This window comes from Lygodium microphyllum, chromosome 27 (assembly GCF_053477565.2).
Source record: "Lygodium microphyllum isolate KBCC chromosome 27, Lygodium_microphyllum_v1.1.10, whole genome shotgun sequence".
In the NCBI taxonomy this organism is placed as follows: Eukaryota; Viridiplantae; Streptophyta; class Polypodiopsida; order Schizaeales; family Lygodiaceae; genus Lygodium; species Lygodium microphyllum.
Genome location: NC_141161.1, coordinates 121,702,960 through 121,726,281, shown reverse-complemented (window position 1 = coordinate 121,726,281; position 23,322 = coordinate 121,702,960). Strand labels below are relative to the sequence as shown.

General features: G+C 42.9%; 1 protein-coding gene across 2 annotated transcripts in view; it reads right to left on the bottom strand.

The window, feature by feature from the left end:
- Nucleotides 1-1,042: 1,042 nt before the first annotated feature.
- LOC148012769 (Acyl-CoA N-acyltransferases (NAT) superfamily protein) overlaps nucleotides 1,043-23,322 on the bottom strand; it is a 57,585-nt gene continuing 35,305 nt past the window's right edge. The window contains exon 4 of one of the 2 annotated variants that reach the window (XM_087668816.1): nucleotides 1,043-1,476. In XM_087668816.1, the coding sequence (XP_087524942.1) occupies nucleotides 1,245-1,476 (232 nt within the window). In that variant the 3' untranslated portion in view covers nucleotides 1,043-1,244. Of the gene's footprint in view, nucleotides 1,477-2,450; nucleotides 2,865-23,322 lie in introns of those variants that run through there. The other variant, XM_087668817.1, reaches the window with a different exon arrangement.

Genomic DNA, 23,322 nt, shown 5'->3' with positions numbered 1-23,322 from the left:
TTACATGCAATGCATATATACGTGTACATATATATACACATGCATATATAGTATACACACATGAGATAAGAAAGATGAGAAAGAAGGAAAAAGAGAATAAAATGATGAGACCTAAAGAGAGGACCCATTTATGAGACCACCACACATGCATACATATACATATGTATGAGAGAGCATATAAAGAGTAAAGAGAAAAAAAAGAAAAAAAAAATGTGAATATATACATATATATCATTCATACACGTATACACACACACATATATGAATGTGTGTGTTGCCAAAGATTTCAAAGTTTGGATATTTCATAGTTTAACCTCCCATGAACCCTCTTGCCACATGAAACATACCTTTGAACCCCAGTGCGAAGCATCGGGAGAACACCAGCACGAAGCACAGGGAGAATCTAAGTGCGGAGCACCTAGTACCTTTTAAGTCCAAAATAAAGCACAATATAAGGAACAAGCTATAAGGTAATGCTCGGACACACCTCATTCGCTCTTTGCAAATGTGATGATGCTTAACAGAGGGGGAGTTGGTCACTCAAATTGTCGTACATGGGTAGTGTCATAGTAAAATCCAAGGTCCCTTCAAATGATATGCAATACTCTTAAAGTGCAGGCTACCCTGAGGACCCGTGCAGATGGGAGACAGACAGACTGTGGCAAAAGGGGAGAGAAATGAGCTTAAGGCATCCATTTTTGCATTTGTTCTAGCAGTCGATTAAGAATGGGGAGAACCAGGCAAACAGGAATAGTAACCGTAAGTTTCAGGGATGGGTCCCCCTTAATCACATAGCCCAACAAGCACAGCAAGACTGGAGGTGGTTGCAACAAGTATGAGTAAGCTAGCATTGCAAGATGAGCAGTTATGGCCAGCTGACAAGCAGACACGCATGGTGGGTCGAGAGACACACAGAGATTGGATGTCCCCATACAACGTACATTCAACAATTGTCTTATATCTTCAACCATGTACCAATGCAAGTGTATTGCCTATGTAGTCAATCACACAATTTACAAGTAATGTTTCTACACAGGATGTGTATGCAGAAACTCGGTACCCAAGATTTTGTTATAATCAAGAGCTACGGAGTATCAGGGCAATTACATTCCATTGCAGGAATCAGTCAGCAGAGCAAACTGATTACCAAGGTGTGGCCGATCTATGATTAGTGAACAATGAAGGGATTTAAAGCTTCTATATTTCTCCCCTTGCAATGTGTCTAATCCCTTCAACCACCGTAGTCAGACAAAGACTTGCTGGGGAGTCTTTTTGGCCAAAACAACTCGCCTCCTCCTTCCCAACCATTTGCTCAACCACAACGGATCCATGGAGATTATAGTATAGCCTGCCCTTGCATAGAGACACCTTGCCGCTTTATCATCCTCATACGCCTGCAGCACCAAGTACTCGAAACCCCATTCCAATGCTGTCAAATCACATGCTTGGAGCAAAACGGTAGCAATTTTCTGACGCCTGTTTCCACATGATGACTTATAAGCATATATATTTTCATGGTAACCCACATTTTCATGCACATCCATATCACTTGCAGCAGTAATAGAATTACTGACAGAAGAATTAACAAGAAGAAATTGCAGGAACGCATAAACAGATAAGCAGAGAACAATGGGAGAGCAATTTCTACCTGTAAAGCCCAGTGTTCTACTCTAGTAATTTCATATATTGAACACCTCAAGACATAAACAAGAAGAATTAACAAGAAGAAATTGCAGGAACGCATAAACAGATAAGCAGAGAACAATGGGAGAGCAATTTCTACCTGTAAAGCCCAGTGTTCTACTCTAGTAATTTCATATATTGAATAATAAACATCAGTAGAAACAAATGTGGAAGAGTGATAATACCTACTCCCTGACAAGAGAGTGACTCGTGAGGGCAGATATGCATAACAATCCCTCTAGGGGTGAGGGAAGATGCAAGCAAGATGTACATACTCTTAAGGAAGTGTATGAACACAACCCGTGTAGTATGAATAGTCAATTGTGAGACCTGATCCTAGGTGATATAGATCATAAGATAAAACAAGAGGCTAAAGGAGGATGCTCACCAATTCATTCATTCATATGCATTCTTAGGTGAGAACTTGATCATTTTCTGTGGGCTTTTTTTAAATTTGGATAAGTTCACCTTGATCATTTCTATGTGCTCCTCTTATAATTTGCTTGTGTATGCTGTTTTTGTAATTTGGAAAATGTGTCAACTTTTTGTGCACACTAGATTAAGGTTTTTAGCAATGACCAGGTAAAAACAAGTTTCCATCTGCACCTTGCAATTTCAAATCATATACAACTTCTATTTCTGAAAAGAACTGTTTTGCAGGTATAGAAGACATTACAAAAAGCTGATCCAAAAATTGCCAACAAATGACATGGTTGAGCAGATAAAACATATAGCCACTGCCAAAATATCGGAGTCAGGAGCCTCCTAACAAATCAAGTCAGTGTTATCCCAGCCAAAAGTGAAAACATATTGTGCAGCTTTACCTCAGTAGTATGCAGACAAATGGACAAAGCTCCTAATATCCCCAACTGACTCAATGATGGAACAGACTAACAAGAGATAACTGAAGCTTAGACCCCTTCTCAAATTCTGGAATTAGAAGGAGCATTGATTGAGGCAAAGGAAGAGATTTCATTAAGAGTTTCACCTCATCATCCCTTGTGGGATAATATACAGGCTGTAGCTCTTGCTTTAGGACCCAGTTCCAAAGATAATGAGCCTATGTACTTCTTGTGAGCATGAAACACCAAGCTTTTTATAACAAGGAAAAAGAAAATTCCATTATAGACACCTTAGCAATAATAATGATCAAGGTGCATATGAAATAACAAATCTGACCTCTGATAGTGCCAAACCATATAAGGTGCAAATCAGGTAGTCAAGTACAATCAATGAGACCAATCCATCCAATCCACAGCAAACGTACAAAAAAATTGACAGATAAAATATGGTGATTTGTACAGTCATTTAAAAATACACAAGAAATTAAGGGTTAATCTAGTAAATTTTACTTTCTCAACATGAGAGTTATGACCCAAGAAAGAAATAGAGTGTCACAAGGCATTATCTATTCAGTACTAACTTTGAGCTTGTTGCTTCAACAATGAACAGGACAAGAGTCCAAAGACCAAATGTAAATACTTCAACCCAACGAGTACTAATAAAGATAGGGCTGTAACTTGTAAGAGAGAGGTAGAGGAAGAGGAGTTGGTAAGGGAGGTAGGCCTAGAGGTGGAGGAAGACGACAATTTTCGATCTTTCTTTCTTTTTTTTCCAAATTGGCAAGGTCTTTTTTTTTTTGGGTCTAGCCCCGACTGGATGGATCGGACGAATCCGACCAGACTAGATGGATCTGACAAATCTGTTCCGTCTATGAATGGAATGCAACTATGGTGCAAAAGTCACAATTTTGGTGATCTTCCCAAACTCGCCATAACTAGGAAAGGATGCATTACATATTAAATCTTCATTAGCTCATTAAAACAGCCCCAAAACTCATTGATTAACAAAGTTATATGTCCCATTAGCCAAAACCCTAACTTTGGGAGGATCCACATCTATAAATAGAAGGCTGCCCAAGCACTTAGTCCAACCCCTAGCAATTGCTGCCACATCATCTGCATCGCCTAGCACCTTGTCCACTCTTGCCATCTACTATTCCAACAACCACTCCTAACAACATTTTCAATCAAAGCGGGTCGCCCTGCTGTCCAGCCACTTCCAATACATGCTGCAGCTTGCATTTACTAGAGTGCAGGCTCAATCAGCATTATCATCACCTAGCCTCCTACTGCTGTTGATGATCAGCTGACATCATCCTCAAGTGATTACATTGCTGCATTGTTCTATTGCTAGAGACTATTGTGGTTACATTGTTGCATTTACATTGTTCCAACCCCAAAGATTGCTGTGCTTTGGTTTCCAGCCTATTGCCTTTCCGTTTTCAACATCACTACACACTCCAACTAGCATTACAAACCTAGGGATCTGCCTTTGGTGGACATCACCCTCCAACTACTCCTATTGCTTTGCTTTTGAGCATCTATACACTCAATCATTCATTTGCAGCATTCATTCATTCACTTCAAAGTTCTCTTTCTTCTCTATTTGTTGGGTGTAAAGTCCCTTCGTCTCCGTGTAAATAGACTTATGGGTGTGAACACATCCTTAATGTAGCCTAACATATAAATACATTCTTTTTATTCTTTGTGTACCATCACATCGGTACACCTATCTCTGCGTTCACTCTTCCTCTAACTCTCAGCTCATCTCTACTCTTCAGCTAACACTTTGACCTTGCATGCCATTGCGCACTCTCACCCCTTCAAACTGGTATTAGAGCACGACGGTCCAAGCTCGCAGACGAGGCAGGTGGAAGCAACAGCCAGCACGATAGGTGCAAGCAACAGCCAGCACTCAGTAGTCGTAAGTGAGGGATAACAATCGGGCAGAACAGACAGCAGGTCCATCATGGACCAGCGGTCAACAGCGGGCAGCAGAAGGCGTGACGGAGCATTAGACAGGCGTCAGACGAGGCGTGACGGCGGGCATGACAGGTGACATGTGTCAGACGGGTGTGACGGAATCAGGCGGTGGACTTGCGACACACCAACGCCACAAGGCACACCGCGACCACAGGCGGGAGTTGGGCAGGCGTCGCGTCGCTTGACAGGTCACGGACCTGAATGTCGAGTCAACGGACCCATATTCCGTTTTTTTTTTCAGAAATATTTGAGATTATCTTTACCTCCTCTCTTCCGGGTGTTCCCACGCGCAAGCACAGTGCACAGATTTGTGTAGATTTAGGCCCAAAAATTTGGGGCTTTTCCAAATTGAGTGCTACTCATGCAAGATCGAGGCATCTGCGTCAGAAATTGCAAACATTATGCGCATTTGAATTGGAGATTTCGCCAAATTTATTGAAATTCGCTCATCCAAGTGAAATTTCTCAACATTGGACCCATAAAATTTGGGGCATTTGCTATATTGGCAAAAATTTGGTCAACTGAGTCAGATTGGCTGACATTGGTGCACAATTGGAACCGAGAAATTTGGGGCTTTTGCAAAATTTTGTGAAATTTTGCTAAATTTGCCTGTTTTATGCTTTCAAGAACATGTATTAATGCAATAGGGGCAGATTGGTCAGTGAAATTTTGGGGTTTTTTACTGAAATCTGTGGATTTTGGCAAAATTAATGCGTGGAATGCACTTTGGGAATATTTCTAAAGCAATCTTGTTGCCATAAGCAAAGTGATTTGAGCATTTTTTATCTCCCATTTGTGTGATTTTGGAGAAATTGCAGAGAATTCTTGGTGTTTTGGGGTATCACAAGTTGATACGAGCACATATGTATGCAGTACACATGTTGGGCAGCTCCCATTGAGTTGATGTATTGCTGATTATTCATGTTGCAAGAGTCTTAGTGATCATTTGCAAATCTGGGATTGGTGCATATGTATTTATGGTGATATTGCTGAAGTGGGAGTTATCTGGCAGTGATGTATGCATTTATTGTATGCTGAAATCGCAGTCATACTGCTGAAAGTCATTCATTCTACTGCTGTACATGTACTTGGACCGAATCTTGCTATTATTTGCTGAAAAATTGGGCTGAAATCAGCTGAATATTCAGCTCATTTTTGCTGTCATAAACTTTTGCTGTCATAAATTGCAACATTGAATTTCTGGTGCATTGATAAAAAATGGCTGCAAATGCTTCTAGCAGCAGTGACACAAAATCCCTCTTTGAAATCAAGAGGTTTGATGGCACTGGCTTTGACTTGTGGAAGGATAGGATGCAAGGCATTTTGTTTCTCAAGGATTGTGAAGATGCTCTCTTTCATAAAGGCCCTTTCCAATAAGAAAGTTCGTCACATGAAACTTCCACAAAGGGCAGTTGTTCTTGTCTAGCTTTTCAATGATGGGATTTCCATTGTTCTCTGTCATTATCACACAAAATGATACAAAATGGCAAGCAAGTCTTCTGCAACTTTTCACAACAAGTGCACAAAAATACACCAAGCAACCTTTTTCACCAATTGCTCAATAGTGTTAGCAGAGTATTTGTCAGCTCATGTGTGAGTCTGAGCTTGATCTGGGCTGGGCATTTTTATTCGGTATTTTAGGCATTTTTCTGGTGTGGCATTTTATGCCAGTGGAGCATTTTTATGCACCAGTCGGCCAGCATTAATGCTGTCCGACCAGCATTATTGCTCCCCACTTTTTCAGCCTATTTATACTCAGTGCTCCTCCTCAGTCAGTATCATCATCTGTTAGCAATCATGTTTGTCATGCCTTGTCATCTCCTACCTGTGAGCCTCAGTCTGAGTCAGACGAGGACTTTAGGAGCTCTGACTTGTCTATCACTTGTTTTGACGGAGGAGGTAGCTCATTCTAGAGCACTCATTTTATTGCATTTCAGTGCATTTTCTCCTCCAGTCGGGTTTTTATGTGCATTTCCCGGGGCAGTTTCTGCATTTTTCAGCCTGCCTCACCTGCCGGACATTGTCCACCCTTACCGGGATTTTTCTGAGCATTCATGGCATTTTTACCAGCATTAAATGCTGGTCGGACATATTTACGGCCTCAAATTTCAGGTCGGCCTGTTTTTGGGTTTTTTGGCTATTTATAGCCATTTCCCACTTGGCAATCAATTGTATTATCATCTTCCCCTCTTCTTTGGCAGGTGCACACTCCGACTCCGTCATCTTCCTCCGTCTTCGGTGCTGCCGTCATCATCAGCCTGATCTGGTGCCCTCACTGACACTTCGGGCTGCGTGCAGGGACTGATCAGTCAGTGCAGATTTTCTTCCTTCATTTTCTGCTGTCTCTCTCTCCTCCTCCGTGTTCGTGTTCTTCTTCCGTTGCGCACTCTCACATCATCATCATCTTCACCATCTGCAAACTCTGTGGAGAGAGAAGCCAGTGCCAGTGCCCACGCAGCCAGTGACTCACTGTTGTATGCGACTATCTCGTGTTCAGATATATGGATTCCATTTCCCGTGCATACATCTGAGTTCTCATCCGTATCATTTTCTTTTCTCTTTTTGTCTTGTGTTTCAGCAGTTTATTTCAGCACATGTTTATGCTTCCACCGCTGCCCCACTTCTGACATGGTATCAAATTTCAGGATCTGTGCTCCTGCTGTGTTTTCTTGCTGATTTCAGGACTGTTTTGTACCCCTACTGATCAAACGACTGCTGTCGCAGCCAGGCGACCTGTTTTGGGGCTGTTTTCAGCCTGCGTTTTTTGCAGTTTTGCCATCGTCTGCTGCCTATGCACCCTCTGCTGCCTGCGTTTTTTATCTGCAGCTGCTGGCGACAGTTTTCTACCTGCTTTTCTGCAATTTACAGCTTGCGTTTTGCAAATTCAGCATCTCTCTGGCTGGGTGACTATTAATTCAGGCCGTTTTTGCTGTTTTTGGCAGTTTTTGACTGATTTTTTGACTTTCTGCAACAGATTCTGTCTTCTATTGATCAGATTTTGGGTTCTATTGCATGTGAACTCTCATTTTCTGCAGTCTGTGCTTGTGTTTTGGCTGTGTTTCCTCTCTACATTCCATCTCTTCTCTACTTCTCTTCTTATCCTCTCCATATGGCTCCTCCGTGCACTTCCACTGATGATAAGTTACATGGACCTGATTATCTCACATGGAGTGCTGTCATGAAAGCTTGGTTTGTGCAGAGGCGGTTATGGTACATCGTCTGTGGAGCTATTGCTCGACCTCTCCGTCCTTTTCCTCTTCCTGAAGACTTTGATGAGGACAACCATGAGGAAGCGGTGCTCACATGGGACTCGAACGATGCCCGTGCTTACTCGGCATTGCTTCGATGTATTTCTAAAGCGGTCTTACCGGCAGTTACCTCCTGTAGGACATCTCCTGAAGTATGGCAGAAGTTGCAACAGATGTACGAGGCACCTTCCGCCATGCGGGCAGTCACACTTTATGGCCAGCTCCAATAGATGAAGTTTGAGCCGAAAGATACTATTCAGTCTTTTCTTCTTCGTGTTACGCAGGTACAGGACCAGCTTCGGCACATGCAATCTGCTCTTCCCGAGGCGCATCTCGTCGGGACGGTCCTCTACAAGCTCCCCCCGGAGTTTGATGGAGTGGCCAATGCTTTGCGGGCGCAGACATCATTGACTCCTGTCAGTTTTACACATATGACCTCGATGCTTCTTGAGCATGAGACATCCTTGAGATTACAGGGGCGGCTTCCGGCACATTATGGAGGCGAGGCTGATGTAGCTTCAGAGAGGGGTAACGGGAAGAAGAAGTTGAAGGCCCAGTGTTACCACTATGGCAAGAAGGGACATTTGCGGAAGGACTGCAAGACGTTAGCGGCTTCCAGGAAGAAGGAGCCAAAGACGAAGCGGGCTGTTGACTCTACTGATGAGTCCTCTCATTCATCAGATTCCGACTCAGATCCTCCGACCACGGTGAAGTCCAAGGCGCGGAAGGGATCCTCTTCTTCGGATCGCGGGAAGGACTTGGTGGCCCCTTCCTCGGCTGCTTTCTAGTAGTGGTGATGAGGTCATCCCTCACAACTCTCGTGCCAAAGAGGGAGTGTGAGCGGGTGTTCAGATGGGGCAGCCGCGCCTCATCTATACTTTTATATAGGTGCACAGGTTCTAGAGAGGGACGTCCCTGACGCATCGATTTCAGTCTGGCGGAATCAAATCCTGGAGCTGGGATTGACATCCAGGTTCATGCTGAGCTGGTTATCTGACAGAGAGCGGGAGGCTTTCGTCTGGAGCTCACATGAGGGGACACTTTGGCAGTCTGGCCAAAGGCAGGGAATCCATGGTCACCTATGTTCCGGGGCATTTTTGACAGGATGGTCTTGTATGCTCCTGCGAGACATTGGTGATGGACACAGAGACATGCTATGATCTTCTCTATTTTCAAGTATTTAGTACGATCGACATCAAGTTCTCTCCGAGGCACCTTGGTGGTGGCTTGATCACCCCCACTGCTTGGGTATCCATGGTTCTACTTGGTGGTTCTATAGTTTCTCATCCCTTTTCATTGTACTATTGTATTGTATCAGATCACCCATGATCTGAGAGAGGGTGTTAGCAGAGTATTTGTCAGCTCATGTGTGAGTCTGAGCTTGATTTGGGCTGGGCATTTTTATTCGGTATTTTGGGTATTTTTCTGGTGTGGCATTTTATGCCAGTGGAGCATTTTTATGCACCAGTCGGCCAGCATTAATGCTGTCCGACCAGCATTATTGCTCCCCACTTTTTCAGCCTATTTATACTCAGTGCTCCTCCTCAGTCAGTATCATCATCATCACCTTCACCATCTGTAGACTCTGTGGAGAGAGGAGCCAGTGCTAGTGCCCACGCAGCCAGTGACTCACTGTTGTATGCGACTGTCTCGTGTTCAGATATATGGATTCCATTTTCCGTACATACATCTGAGTTCTCATCTATATCGTTTTCTTTTTTCTTTTTGTCTTGTGTTTCAGCGGTTTATTTCAGCACATGTTTATGCTTCCACCGTTGCCCCACTTCTGACAAATAGTACATGTAATCTGCAACTCTTTATAAATACAAAGTATGTTTTCTTCTTGGCAAACACCTCAAAAATTACAAATTTAAACTTGATCCTCACACTCCAACCACTACAAACTGGTATCAGAGCAGGCAAGGAGTGTACGCTTCTCGAGACATCAAAAGTGAGCCAACTGACAAGCGAGCTCTCAATGGGCAGCAAATCAACAGTCGATAGGAGGGTTGACTGTCAGATGTAGACCAGGTGACGTGCAACAAGATACGTTTCCTGTAGGCGACAACTGGCAGTGCTCTGTGTGTTGATTGCTTTTTAATTAAGATGGCATCAATGGCTATAGCAGTCTTTCCAATCTATCAGTCGCCAATTATCAATTCTCATTAACCACGACCTATAGGAAACGTTTCCTGTAGACCAGGTGACGTGCGACAAGATACGTGTCCTGTAGGCGACGACTAGCAGTGGGGCGACGACTAGCAATGGGCGACGGATGGGACTAGCGGGACGTGCCAAGGATGGGACGAGGCAACCACCATGCAAACGTGACCAACTGACCAGCCCAGCACAACCACCGCACGCGACGGACAAGACCAGCGGGACGTGCCAAGGACGGGACCAGTGGGACTCACCGGCGCCAACTGACGGGTCAACAGACCTATCACCCATCATCCTTTCTTTTTTTTTCTTCAAAACTTTTTTTGAAATTCCTCTTCCCCTACCGAGGGTTCAAGCATGGAGGCACAACTTCAAATTTTCGTAAAATCTAAGCCTAGAAATTTGGGGCTTCTCCAAACTAAGTATTGTTCATGCAAAATTGAGGCATCCGTGTCAGAAATTGCACACATTGTGTGCATTGCAATTGGGGATTTCACCAAAATTATTGAAATTTTGCTCATCTAAGTGAAATTTCTCAACATTGGACCCATAAAATTTGGGGCTTTTACTATATTGGTGAAATTATTTTCAAGTGAGTCAGATTGGCTCACATTGGTGAACATCTGGACCTGAGAAACTTGGGGCTTTTGCAAAATTTTGCGAAATTTTGCTAATTTAGCCCGTTTTATGCTTTCGAGAACATGTATTAATGCAATCAGGACAGATCGGTCAATGAAATTTGGGGGTTTTTGCTGAAATTGCTCTATTTTGGCAAAATTGACCTATTCTATGCATGTTAGACACAGTGCAGATGTATTGTTAATGCTTTGAGCACAAAAATTTTGGGGCTTTTGATCGTGCGTGTCTCAAATTTTATGCTCATGGGTACGTGTACAACAGAAATTACAGCTAAAATTTGGGACTTCTCATGTAATGTGATGTGTATTTGCCCTTGGAACAGCTGTAATCAGTTGTGGAATGCTGTAGCACATGGTTGGGTGCTTTTGAGAATTCACTTACAGATCTGAAATTCCTGCTTCTACGTGGTCATTTATTTTTGGTTGGTACTTGTTTGTACCTTGGTCACTTGTGTGACAGTTTGGGCCTGTATTTGCTGAATTTTTTGGTCACATTTGGGCTGAAAATCATGGCTGGAAGCAGTGAGAGCAGTAATCTCATGCACATAAAGAAGCTTGAAGGAGCACATCACTTTGCAGTTTGGCAAAAACAGTGCTACAATATCCTGTAAAGCCGATTAAGACAAAATGGGCAAAACCCGCAGATATGGAATAGGACAATTGGGATGAGTTAAATGAGCTTGCACGCTCAACCATCGAGCTATCGATTTCTGATGCCTTGTTGTTTAAAATTGAAGGTTTGGATTCTGCAAATGCTATTTGGACTCGACTAGAAGAACTGTATGCACAGAAGAGTGCTGCAAGCAAAGTGTATTGGTTGAAAAAGCTTATGGATTTGCATACGAAAGAGGGTACAGCAATGTCTACTCACTTGAGTGAGTTTAACTCCATTTTCAGCTAGTTGGTTGCCTTGAAATTCTTGATTGATGAAGAATTTAAGGCTATGTTCTTGCTTTGCACTCTTCCAAAGAGTTGGGATACATTCAGGACTGCTATAAGCAATTCTAATGTGATTCTTTTGTATGCTGATGTAGAGAGTGCTCTACTCATGAAAGAAATGAATCGGCAAAACAATGCATCCAGTAAGTCTTCCACTGCTTTGCATACTAGGGCCAGATCACAGCAGAAAGGCAAATCTGATAGCAAGGGACGTAGTAAATCATGTGGCAAAGATGTTGAATGCCATCAATGTGGCAAGAAGGGTCACTTTAAACATGACTGCTACAAATGGAAGAAAGAGAAAGGAAAGGGCAAGAAGACAGACAATAGCAAGGAAGAGAAAAAAGAAAGTCAACCTACGAAGAGCAATGTCAAAATTGAAGAGGTGAATGCAATCACTCATGACAGTGACAGTGGGAATGACCTCTTTGTCTCTTCACACTTTGGTGCATATGCTTTACTTGCAAATACAGATGATGATATGCATACCTAGATTCTTGATTTAGGTGCTTCCTTTCATGCCACCCCTCATTGTGAGTGGTTCTCTGTCTATACATGGCGTCGACATGGTATTGTCGATCTTGGGGACAACTATTCATGTGACATTGCAGGTATTGGCAGTGTGCAGTTACAGTTTCAACATGGTTCTGTCTTCACATTTCAACATGTACGGCATGTACCTCAACTCAAGAAGAGCTTGGTTAGCATAGGGCAACTAAATGATGATGGATTTCATACCACCTTCAGTGATGGGAAATGAAAGATCTGTAAGGGATCTAGAGTGATTGCCAGATATTGTAAAAGTGATACCTTGTATCCTCTCCATGTATCTAGTATGAGTGATCATGTTGTTGTCATGACCGAGCAGCCAAGTGTTTCTTTGTGGCATGGCCAATTGGGACGTATGAGTCAAATTGGAATGAAAGTACTCTCTGAGCATTATGATCATTGTGTTTATGGTAAACATGCACAGAAGTCTCATAAAAAGTCTCTTTCGCTGAAATCTTCTCCTCTAGAGTTAGTACATTCTGATGTATGTCAGATGCCATGATTATCTTTAGAAGGAAAGAAATATTTTGTCACCTTTCTCGATGATGCTACACGGAAGGTATGGGTTTACCCTATTCGTAGCAAGGATAAAGTGCTTGACAAGTTTAAAAATTTCTTGGCATTGGTTGAAAATCAAGTTGATAAGACACTTAAGTGTATTCGCTCTGACAATGGTGGAAAATATGTGTCCAAAGCCTTTCAGGCATTTTGTGACAGCAAAGGGATCAAGAGGGAGCTCATTGCCCCTCATAATCCACCCCAAAATGGAGTTGCAAAGCATATGAATTGGACCATATAGAATAAGGTCCGTACAATGCTGTCTCATGCTGCATTACCCCATGGTTTTTGGGCAGAGGCTGTTATAATAGTCGTACACTTGATTAATCGGTCACCAAACAGGTCTTTTTTTTGGAGGGGGGGAAGAAGTTCCCCAAGAAGAGTGGTTGGGAAAGCCACCTTCATATGCTCACCTGAAAGTATTTGGCTGCAAGGCTTTTGTGCACATTCGTAAAGAAAAACGCAAAAACTTGAGCCAAAGTCCTATAAATGCATTTTCCTAGGATATGGTGACGAGGGTGAATTGGGATATAGATTATGGAATCCTGAGAAAAGGAAAGTAGTACGCAACAATAATGTTATCTTCCGGGAAGATCACATGCATAAACAGCCCAAAAAGACTAAGGAGGTCCGTAGGGTTGTATTCCGGAAAGAAATACCTTTTGGACAGCAAAATGTGCCCACTGTACAACAGCAAATACTTGCTGTAAATGAAGCTGTAAATGCAAAAAATAATGCTGGAAATGATCAGCCAGCTATTGCCCATGATAATGAGCCACTACATGAGCAAGAACAGCAAAACAGCAAGCTATTAATGCTAATTTGCAGGCTGAAATGCCAGGACAGCAAGCTGAAAATGCTCAACAGCCAGCAAACAATGATCATTGGGTTAGGAGATCATCTAGGGCTACTAGACAACCTAATAGATTCATTCCTGGTGCAAACAATGTGGCTGATTATGTCATGTTGACAAACTGTGGTGAACCATCTTGCTTCAAGGAAGCAATGGACAGACAGGACAGCAAGAAATGGTGTAAAGCCATGTTATCAAAAATGGAATCTCTTGAGAAAAGTGGCACTTGGGACTTGGTGCAGTTTCCTAAAGGGAAGAAAACACTTCCATGCAAATGGGTTTACACGATGAAGGTCACTTCTGGTTCCTCACCAAAGGATAAAGCAAGATTAGTTGCGAAGGGGTACAAGCAGGAACATGGAATTGACTTTGATGCATCTTCTCTCTTGTAGTCAAGATGACTACATTGAGAACCATTTTGGGCTTGGGTGCAGCTGAAGATATGGAGCTCATACATATGGATGTAAAGACTGCATTCTTACATGGTGATCTGCATGAAGACATATATATATAACAGCCTGAAGGGTTTGTGGAAAAATATGTAAACTCAAAAGAAGTTTGTATGGGCTGAAACAAGCACCAAGAGAATGGTATCATAAGTTTGATACATTTATGCAATCTCAAGGTTTCCATAGAAGTCAAGTGGATCACTGCTTGTACACCAAGAAGGCACAGATAGCAGCCTGATTATCTTGGTTCTCTATGTTGATGACATGCTAATTGCTGGTAGGGATACTCATGTCTTGGACTCATTGAAGCAAAGTCTTCATGGCAGCTTTGACATGAAGGATCTTGGTGATGCAAATCACATTCTTGGCATGCGAATACTCTGAGATAGGTCGAAAGCATTACTCTATCTATCTCAGCAAGAGTATATCTCCAAGGTTTTGCAGTGTTTCAATATGGAGGGGGGGAAACCATTGGGTTCCATTGCCTTTATATGTGAAACTCAATGCAGAGGCAACCCTACATCTAATGATGAGACAGCTGAAATGGCCAAGATACCATATGCTTCAGCTGTTGGCAGTTTGATGTATGCTATGGTTACTACACGTCCTGACATTGCCTTTGCAGTAGGAGTAGTTAGCAGATACATAGCAAACCCTGGTAAAAAGCATTGGGAAGCAGTGAAAGGTATTATGAGATACCTCAAAGGCACAAAGGAGTTGTGCATCTACTTTGGAAAGCAGAATGCATTTGTGGTTGGCTTTACAGATGCAGACTATGCTGGTCATGCGGATTGCAGAAAGTCCACTTCTGGGTATGTGTTTACCTTCACAGGAGGAGTAGTCTCTTGGATCTCCAAGCTACAAAAGCGTGTTGCATTGTCTACTACAGAGGTAGAGTATATGGCTACCACTGAGGCATACAAGGAGGCTTTATGGCTTTCACGTCTGATGGGAGAGCTTAGCATTACAGACTTAGCTAATTCTTTTTTCCTCTTAAGGCACATTGCCTTTAAGTGGAAGGTTGTTGGAAATAAAGGCCCTCGTGCCTTTTAAATGTGCTCAGGTGTGAACACACCCTTAGCACTTGTACTTTCATATATATATATATATATATATATATATATATATATATATATATATATATATATATATATATATATATATATATATATATATATATATATATAAACCTAAAGAGGTACACACCCTTAGCCCTATTTTGGGCCTAAGAGGGGGTGTTGAGCTAAGAAATGCATTCCATGTTGATTGGCCTCCTAAACAGTCCCAAAACATACTTATTTGATTAAAAATGCAAAATGGTATGCAATTTGAGAGTTTCAATGAAACCTAATTTGGGAGGGTCTATCAACATCTATAAATAGATAAGCTGCCCCAATTCAGTCTTCATCCTTTTGTGCAAGTTTCGTACTCTACCATGCAAATTTCAACCATCAACCACCTACCATTTTCTACTATCTAGCCATCACCGACCGTAGCCCATCAGTATCCAACCCTGGGTGGCTTGTTTCCAACCATTGCCCTACAGTTTGGAGATCTCCATCTACTATGTCATCATAGTACCTGATCAACCTACATTTTCAGCATCTTATGCCAAGCCACATGCTATTGCCATCTCTCCCACCAGGCAACTACTCTAGTACTTGCGTTTTTCCTATCCAACAGACCACCTATATCACCAAACACCTCTCCTATTGTCGCTTGACAATTCTCTCCCTCGGATGATCAAATTTTAGCCTTCTCTAGTGGTACACTGCTGCGTTTAACAAATTTCAGCTTCAGATTGCTATGTTTGGGTGACCAGCCTGCTACCCTTCATTAGTCAATACTCTCTCATCTCCAACTAGTGGTTAAAGCACTCCGGATGCATCTCCGATGGATGTCACACTCTGACACACTACTACTCTCTTATACATTCATTTACTGCATTAATCCATTCACATCAGAGTTCTCCTTCTCTCTTTGTTTGTGTTTGTGTTTTTGTGTTTTGCATTTAGGGTTTGAGTTTTGCACATCTGTGTCTATATCATTGTATTTCTATCATGGTTGTACACTCTGTATTTCCTTAGTGCAAACCCTAGCACCTACTCCACAATTGCTTCACAAAAAGGCCATTTGTGAAAGGACTACAAGGAGTTAGTAGCCTCACATAAGATGAAGAAGGAGAAGAAGAAGAAGCAAGATGTAGACTCCTTCGAGGAGTCATCCTCTTCCTTAGACTCTGACTCTGATCCTCCGCCCAAGGCAAAGTCCAAGGCTCGAACGGGATCCACTTCTTTAGATCAAGGGAAGGGCTTGGTGGCTGAAACCAACCTTTCTTCTGTGGATGGGTGGTAAATCCCTAATTACAACTTAATTACAACAATAAACAATAAATGCAAATCTGAAAAATACAAATTTACCTATTGATCTTGGACATTGGACACCCTGTTGGCCCCAAAAATTAGCGTCCCTTTCGGTATTTATTTAACTTAATTGAAAAAGAAGTTGATGTACAATGGGATTCTCCCAATCCCTTTCTATATTCCAACTTCCCTTGCTGCCCAAAATGACCAGCAAGTCTTCAATCTGATTTGCCCCTTGATTCGGGCAACCAATTGGCCTTCACCTGCTTTGATGGAGATAAAAAATGCCCCGAATTCAATTATTTGTTGATCTCTCCACTTGAATAGACTAAAAACAGCTTTAGCCCTGTTGAATCCAAGTCTTGGAGCTTCCAATTTCTAGCACGCTTCCCAAGGCTGCTACTAAACCCTAATTTCTACTGCAAATTAGGCTTTACAGCAGACAAATCTGAAATTTCTCAACCTCTGGTGATCTCAATGCTACAATCGTTGGAGCAAGGTTGTAGAAAGGCTAGGAGTTGAGAGAGAATGCTAAGGAGAGAGAAAATTCAGACTTTCTTTACGAAGAACTGAAGAAAATCTGTCATTTACAACTGCTGCGCTGTCTTAATAGCTTGTAGATGCAAAGAACTAAAGAAAATCAGTCATTTACTGCTGCTGCCCTGTCTCAACAGCATGTAGATGTTGTCACCTGTTGAGCTAAAATATGCATTACTTGCTGATAAGCCTCTTAAACAACCCCAAAACACACTAAAAATGCTCTTTTAGAGTAAAACCCTAAAACGGGGAACGATTCGAGAGAGTTCTGTGGAAACCCTAAAACGGGGAGTGGTTCTAAAAAGTTTAGTGAAAGCCCTAATTTTTGGGGCGTCCTTCCATACCTATAAATAGACAGGCTGCCCCCATTCAGCTATAATCCTTGTTTTGCAAGTTGCACCAGCCCACACACCCTCTGCTGCTGTTGGCACCTAGTTTCCAGCCTACAGCCCGCCTCCATCTGCTGTCCAGCCATCATCGACTACAGCCACCTCATCTTCAGCCTATCCATTGTTGTAGGCGACAGCTCTCAGCTGCTGGCGACTGCTCCAAACTGTCCCAAACTGCTGTTCAGCCTGCTGTCCATCATCTCCAAGGTCAGCCAGCCTGCGTTTTCAGCATTGTAAGCCCTGACACTCTCAGACACTGTTTCAGCCTGCTGTTTACAACAGACTGTGCACAGTTTCCAGCCCCCGATCGGTGGTACACTGCTGCATTTACTAGTTTCCAACCTCCAGACTGCTGCGTTTTGGTGACCAGCCTGCTGCCATTCACTATTCAGCACTCCTATACTCTGACTACTGGTCACAGACTTGGAATCCGTCTTCGGTGGACATCACACTCCGACATTGCTCTGCCCTTGAGCGCACTGTACACTCTTACATTCATTTACAGCATTCATTCACTTCAGAGTTGTGTTCTCTCTCTCCCTTCTTCTGTTTGTGTTTGAATTTTGAGTTTTGCGTTTAGGGTTTGAGTTTTTCCCTCTGTGTTTGTGTCTGTGTCTTTATGTTTCTATCCTGGTCGTACACTCTGTGTGTCCTCAGTGCAAACCCTAGCAGTCTTCTTAACATGGTATCAGAGCCAGTGCTCTTGTAAAGAGTATCCTGCGGATATTGTTGAGAGCTAGTCTTTGTGCGAGGCACGCAATACGACTCGTAACCGAATCACAATGTCCCAGACACCTTCTTCTCCAGTTCCTATGATGTCTTATCAGGCTTCTCCATCATTGGAGGCCCTGAGACAGCATTATGGACTTGGTGAGGAGGCCGACACTCCACCTTCACCAGATTTCACTAACATGACAGAGGAGGACTTTGAGGAGTACTATCGTAATAAGTATGGTGATGTTTACACCCCTCCTACCAGTTTTGATATCACATCCGGACCGGTTGGTGAGACTGGCCACCTCTCCGATCATGGAGGACATACGGCATTCGGAACGTCTGGCGATCCATCTTCATCATCTCAACCACGTCCAATGTCAGGTTTGTACAACTCTTTTGTGTTGCATGAATCAAAACCCTCGCCTATTTCTTCTTTTGAGGTACAAGATCCGGATGGCTTTGAGTATGTGAACTTCAATAGAGGGGGCTCACGAAGCAGACGGAATTCAAGTACATCTACAGCTTCTGTTTCATTTGAGCATATCACACACACTTCTCACTTCCCTCCCATCCTACCCTCTTCTATATCACACCTTGATCATCTCTCATCCTCTTTCCAAAATATTGGATTACACTCCACATCTACTTCACACACCCTAGGGGTTAGATCTTCCATCTCCGCTCCTAGCACTTTTTCCTTCTCCACCCCATTCTCTACCTCTTTGCACTATGGTACTTCATTAGGGGGAATGCGACCCTTTAACACAGTGTCTCTCACCTTTAAGCAAATGAGCACTCCCATAACTCCTGGGTCGACTGTGATGGGCATCCCTCTCACTATCCCCAGCTTCACATCTCCCATGACCACTCGTACGCAGGGGTTTCCATCCTCAACTTATGGTGCGTCTTCACACTCTCCTTGGGTTACACCTACGCAGGGATTTCCCATCTTCTGCTCCCAGTGTTCTCATCCCACCTCCTTAGGTTAGGTTCCTCATGTGGCTACCATGCCCATGCCTAGTCAGCCCATCCCTACCTATGGATCCACCTTTCACACTACTTGCATGCCTGGTGGGCACTCTGGGGCCCATTCCCAAGTGTACACTCCCACATCCTACCACCACTACACTTTTTCACACTATCCATCTCCGAGCACTACCACTCCTGTTGCAACGGCCAAGAATGCCTTCACGGATAAGACATGTTTTAACGGGTCAAATTTCACTACTTGGTTGAATTTCATGCAACAAGTGCTTGAATCTCGAGATCTTTGGGACCTCGTCATTGGTCTAGAGCCTATGCCGGACCCTCGACTAGCTCACCCTGACTACATCCGTCAATGGAGAGTCCGCAATGCTACAACCAATGTTGAGCTGATGCAGGGATTGCTTCCTGAGTTTCACTCTCAATTGCAACACTTCTTGCTCGCGTCAGAGCGTTGGAGTCACCTTCTCGACCGCTATGCGGCTCGGGATCGTACTCAGCGCATCAATCTCGACTTTGAGATTCAAGAGTTCTCTATTAAGGAAGGGGATGATCTGAAAGTCAAGCTAGCTGAATAAAGGCAGTTACTTGCCGAGTTCGCCACTACTGGCTCTCCAAAGTCAGATGACGATCAAGTTACATTCTTCTTGAATAAGTTGCCCGACAAGTACTTCAATTTCATTCAACACATCATCTCCCAACCTAGATTGCCAACCTTCTACGAGTTTGAGTGCCAGTTCTTGCGTTACGTGAGACTGTATGATCAAGTCCACAAAAAATCCTCATCACAGCCTTATTTAGAGCAGAGGGGATTGGTTACCTCTTCTTCGAGAGGGAACACCACTAGTGGCAAGAACTCGCTAGATGCGAAGGCAAGCCAATCAAAGGGCAACTCCTCTTCCTCAGATGAAACTAAACTATGCATATATACACGTGCAAAGATTCCAAAGAGGGACGCCCCTAATGCATCAACTTAAGTCTAGTAGATTCAAACCTTGGAGTTGGGATTAACATTCAGATTCATGATGAGCTAGTATTTGACAGAGAGTGGGATTGGCTCCTAGTTTAAGCTCACATGAGACAACACTTTGGTGATCTAACCAAAGGTGGGGATTCCATGGTCACATATGTTTAGAGGCATTTTTTACAAGATGGTGTCTTGCATGCTATTGCAAGACATCAATGACACACACTGAGACATGCTATGGTTCTTCTCTATTTTCAAGAGCTAGTACGATCGGCATTGACATCAAGTTCTCTCAAAGACACCTTGATGGTGGCTTGATCACCCATTGCTTGGATACCCATGGTTCTGATCTAGTGGTTCTATATTGTATGGACTATGATACGTCATTACCATTGTATCCCTGTATTGTATCAAATCACCCATGATCTAAGGAAGGGTGTTAGCAATATTGTCAACTCGTGAGTTTGGACCATGCCTGGTATTAGTAGCTATTTCAAGCATTTTATTGTGGCTTGTATGATGCATATTTGAGCATTTGTTGCTCGTTGACCTGGAGCATTATTTGAATTCTTTTTGGCCTATTTATTTGAGCTCCTCCTCCACATTCAACCATTCATCACTTGCAAATCCAGTGCATAACTTGGTGGAGAGAGAAGCCAGTGCCAATGCCCACATAGCCAGTGTCTCATGTTGCACGTGATTGTCTTGTGTTTGGTATATGGATTCCATTTTCCGAGCACATCTCTGAGTTTCATTTTGTAATATTCTTCTGTATTCTCTCTTTCTTTTTCTTCAATCTTGTGTTCAACAGTTTATTTCAACACTTGTTTATGCTTCCATTGTTGCATCCACTTCTAACACCTCTCTCCAATAGAACATGTTGCAACAGTATGCCCAATGAATGCATCTAAGGAGGAAGGAGTCCAACCTATAAATAAGAAAATTAACATGATTAGGTCAGCCAACTACAAGGGACCAAAATAAAGTCAACCAGCATCAAAAGAATGCAATTGGCCACATACAAGCCCCAATAAGGCACTCATCAACATTGAAAATAAATACTTAATTCATTAGGAACTATTAGGAGCCAAGGTTTAGTATAAAAGCTGAGTTGTAACATGGCTCATTAATCTTTTGTTCATTAACCAATTTCACTCTAGAGGATTCCAAGTTTGGACCTCTCACCATAGCAAGAGGATGTATACCTTGCTCCACCATAGCAAGAGGTGGGTATCTGCTACTTTCTGCATTTTCCCCATTGTAGTACTTCATGATAATGAGATTCCAAGCTATGGCCACCCTGGTTAAGGCTTTTGTCACAAGACTGTGACAGCTATTACCTTTTTTGTTGATTTCTTTATTACATATTTTATTTGGTTTTTCTTTTTGGAAGGATCCCTCTTGAAATCTAAACGCCTGAGTTGCATGGCCAGTATGTGGACCGGAGAGGAATGTTCAGTGAGTCAAGACTGGACAGTTAAGGTCCAGTATAAGTCTGGAAGAGACTGATGGCACTATAGATTGACAAGCCTGGAAGAGACTTGTGAAAGTGTATATGGACAAGTGTGTTGAAGAACTAGCCTGGAAGAGACTAGTTCAAAGTGAAGATGGACAAATCTTCAAGAGATTAGTCCATGTGAGGTCATCAGTGGAAATTCACTTTCAGTTGAGCTACATTACAGATTTGGATGTAGCCATAGTCTCCAAAGATGGTCAGAAAACTAGTGGGGATGCAATGGAAGCAACTCCTAAAATTTAGGGAGTTACTATTTTTGGACCCCAGAATCTGTTCGCGTCATTATCTTCGTTTTTGTATGAGGATTAATCCTCTGGTCTGTGCCAAGGTCAAATTTTGAACCGAGGATGGAGAATTTTAGACCGAAAGGTTTAAACAGGAAAATTGTTACATGTATGCCATGTGTCACAATTTGGGCATAAATTCCCAAAAGAGAGAGAGAGAGGGCAGCACAAAAACGAGTTTCAATGCATGGGGGGGTTATTTTTTGTGAAAAGGAGATGGATCGCTGCACATGGAGAGCTCTTGAGAGCTGATCTACCTTGTCTATGGTGCACAGAGGGCTGAGCTTGCTTCCTACTCTCTTTCTCTCCCTGACAGTATGGTTATGCTTCAAAATCAAGGGCCTTTCTTCTGATTCAGGTGCAACTGTGTGGAATATCCTGTTTTTGCATGAAAAAGAGTGAGCCAGGGTTTGTTTGAGTGTAAGACACAGAATTGTGCATTATGGCTGATAGAAAGGAAGACACCAGAGAGGAAGCATCTGCATCACAGGAGATCCTTGTTGTTCATGAGGTGGGAGAGTCTTCTAGACCTCCACAGTTTGTTACTCCTCCTGTTATGGTTGAGCCACAAGTTCATACGGCTTCTTCTATGGATGAAGACATTTTCAAGACTCAGTTAGTTGCTGCCGTGAGTATGTTTACTCAAGTGATGCAAAATCCAAGGTTTTTGGCATTTTTGCAGCCTTCCCTTCCTTTACAGCAAGTGGGGCAATCTACAAAGATTTCGGATCCAGTAGAGGTCCAGGATAAGGGTAAGCATGCTGCAGATTCAATGGAAACACCAAGGCAGCTCGCAGAGTCAATGGAGACTCCAAGATTAGTTCCGACTGTCCAGGAACAGGTGGCGGAAACGCTAGTTACACAGGCATTGCCAGTTCAGCTCGCCACTTTACAACAGCCAAATGTTGGTTTAAATGGACAGGGAAACAGTTTTCAGGCTTTACCACAGGTTTTCCCACCGACCTCTGTACATCCTAGGTACTTTGGAGGTGGATCTGTATTTCAGAGTATGGCTGGTTATGCGACTAGAAACCAGATTTATGTACCAGGAACAGTGTTTGGGGGTACACAGGGTTTTATGCCAAACCCCATGTATGGTAATATAGGCATGCAGCTTGGATTTCAGGGAGTTCAGGGCAGTTTTGGCATGCCACTGGGCACTTTTGGTATGGCTGGTTATCAAAATCAGCAAGCAAGTATTGTGTCTACAAGCTCTGTAGTCAGTGGTCCGGCAACTTCCATGCCACCTGTTAGTGTTCCTATGTTACAGGCATATCCTACGGACCCTTTGATGGCTCATGAGAAGCCAAAGCCATACAAGGAGGGTGGTGCAGCCATGCGGTTTGACATCTTTCGAGGATTTGAAGATAGGACTAAGGCTCTCTCTTTCTTACAGCAATTTGATGCTGCATTTGCAGGAGGGAACTTTACAGAGCCTTCTAAGGTCCGGAAAGCTGCCACTTTTCTTAAGGACAATGCTAGTCAGTGGTGGAGTACACTATTGATGCAAGAACAGGCTCCTGCCACTTGGACTTACTTCAAGCAAGTATTTGCTTCTGCTTGGTTGACCAATGAATTTGAGATTGATGTTATGTCAGCTTGGCACAATTTGGATGCATCTAAATGCAGGAATCTGGAAGATTATAACAAGAAGTTTTGGGAG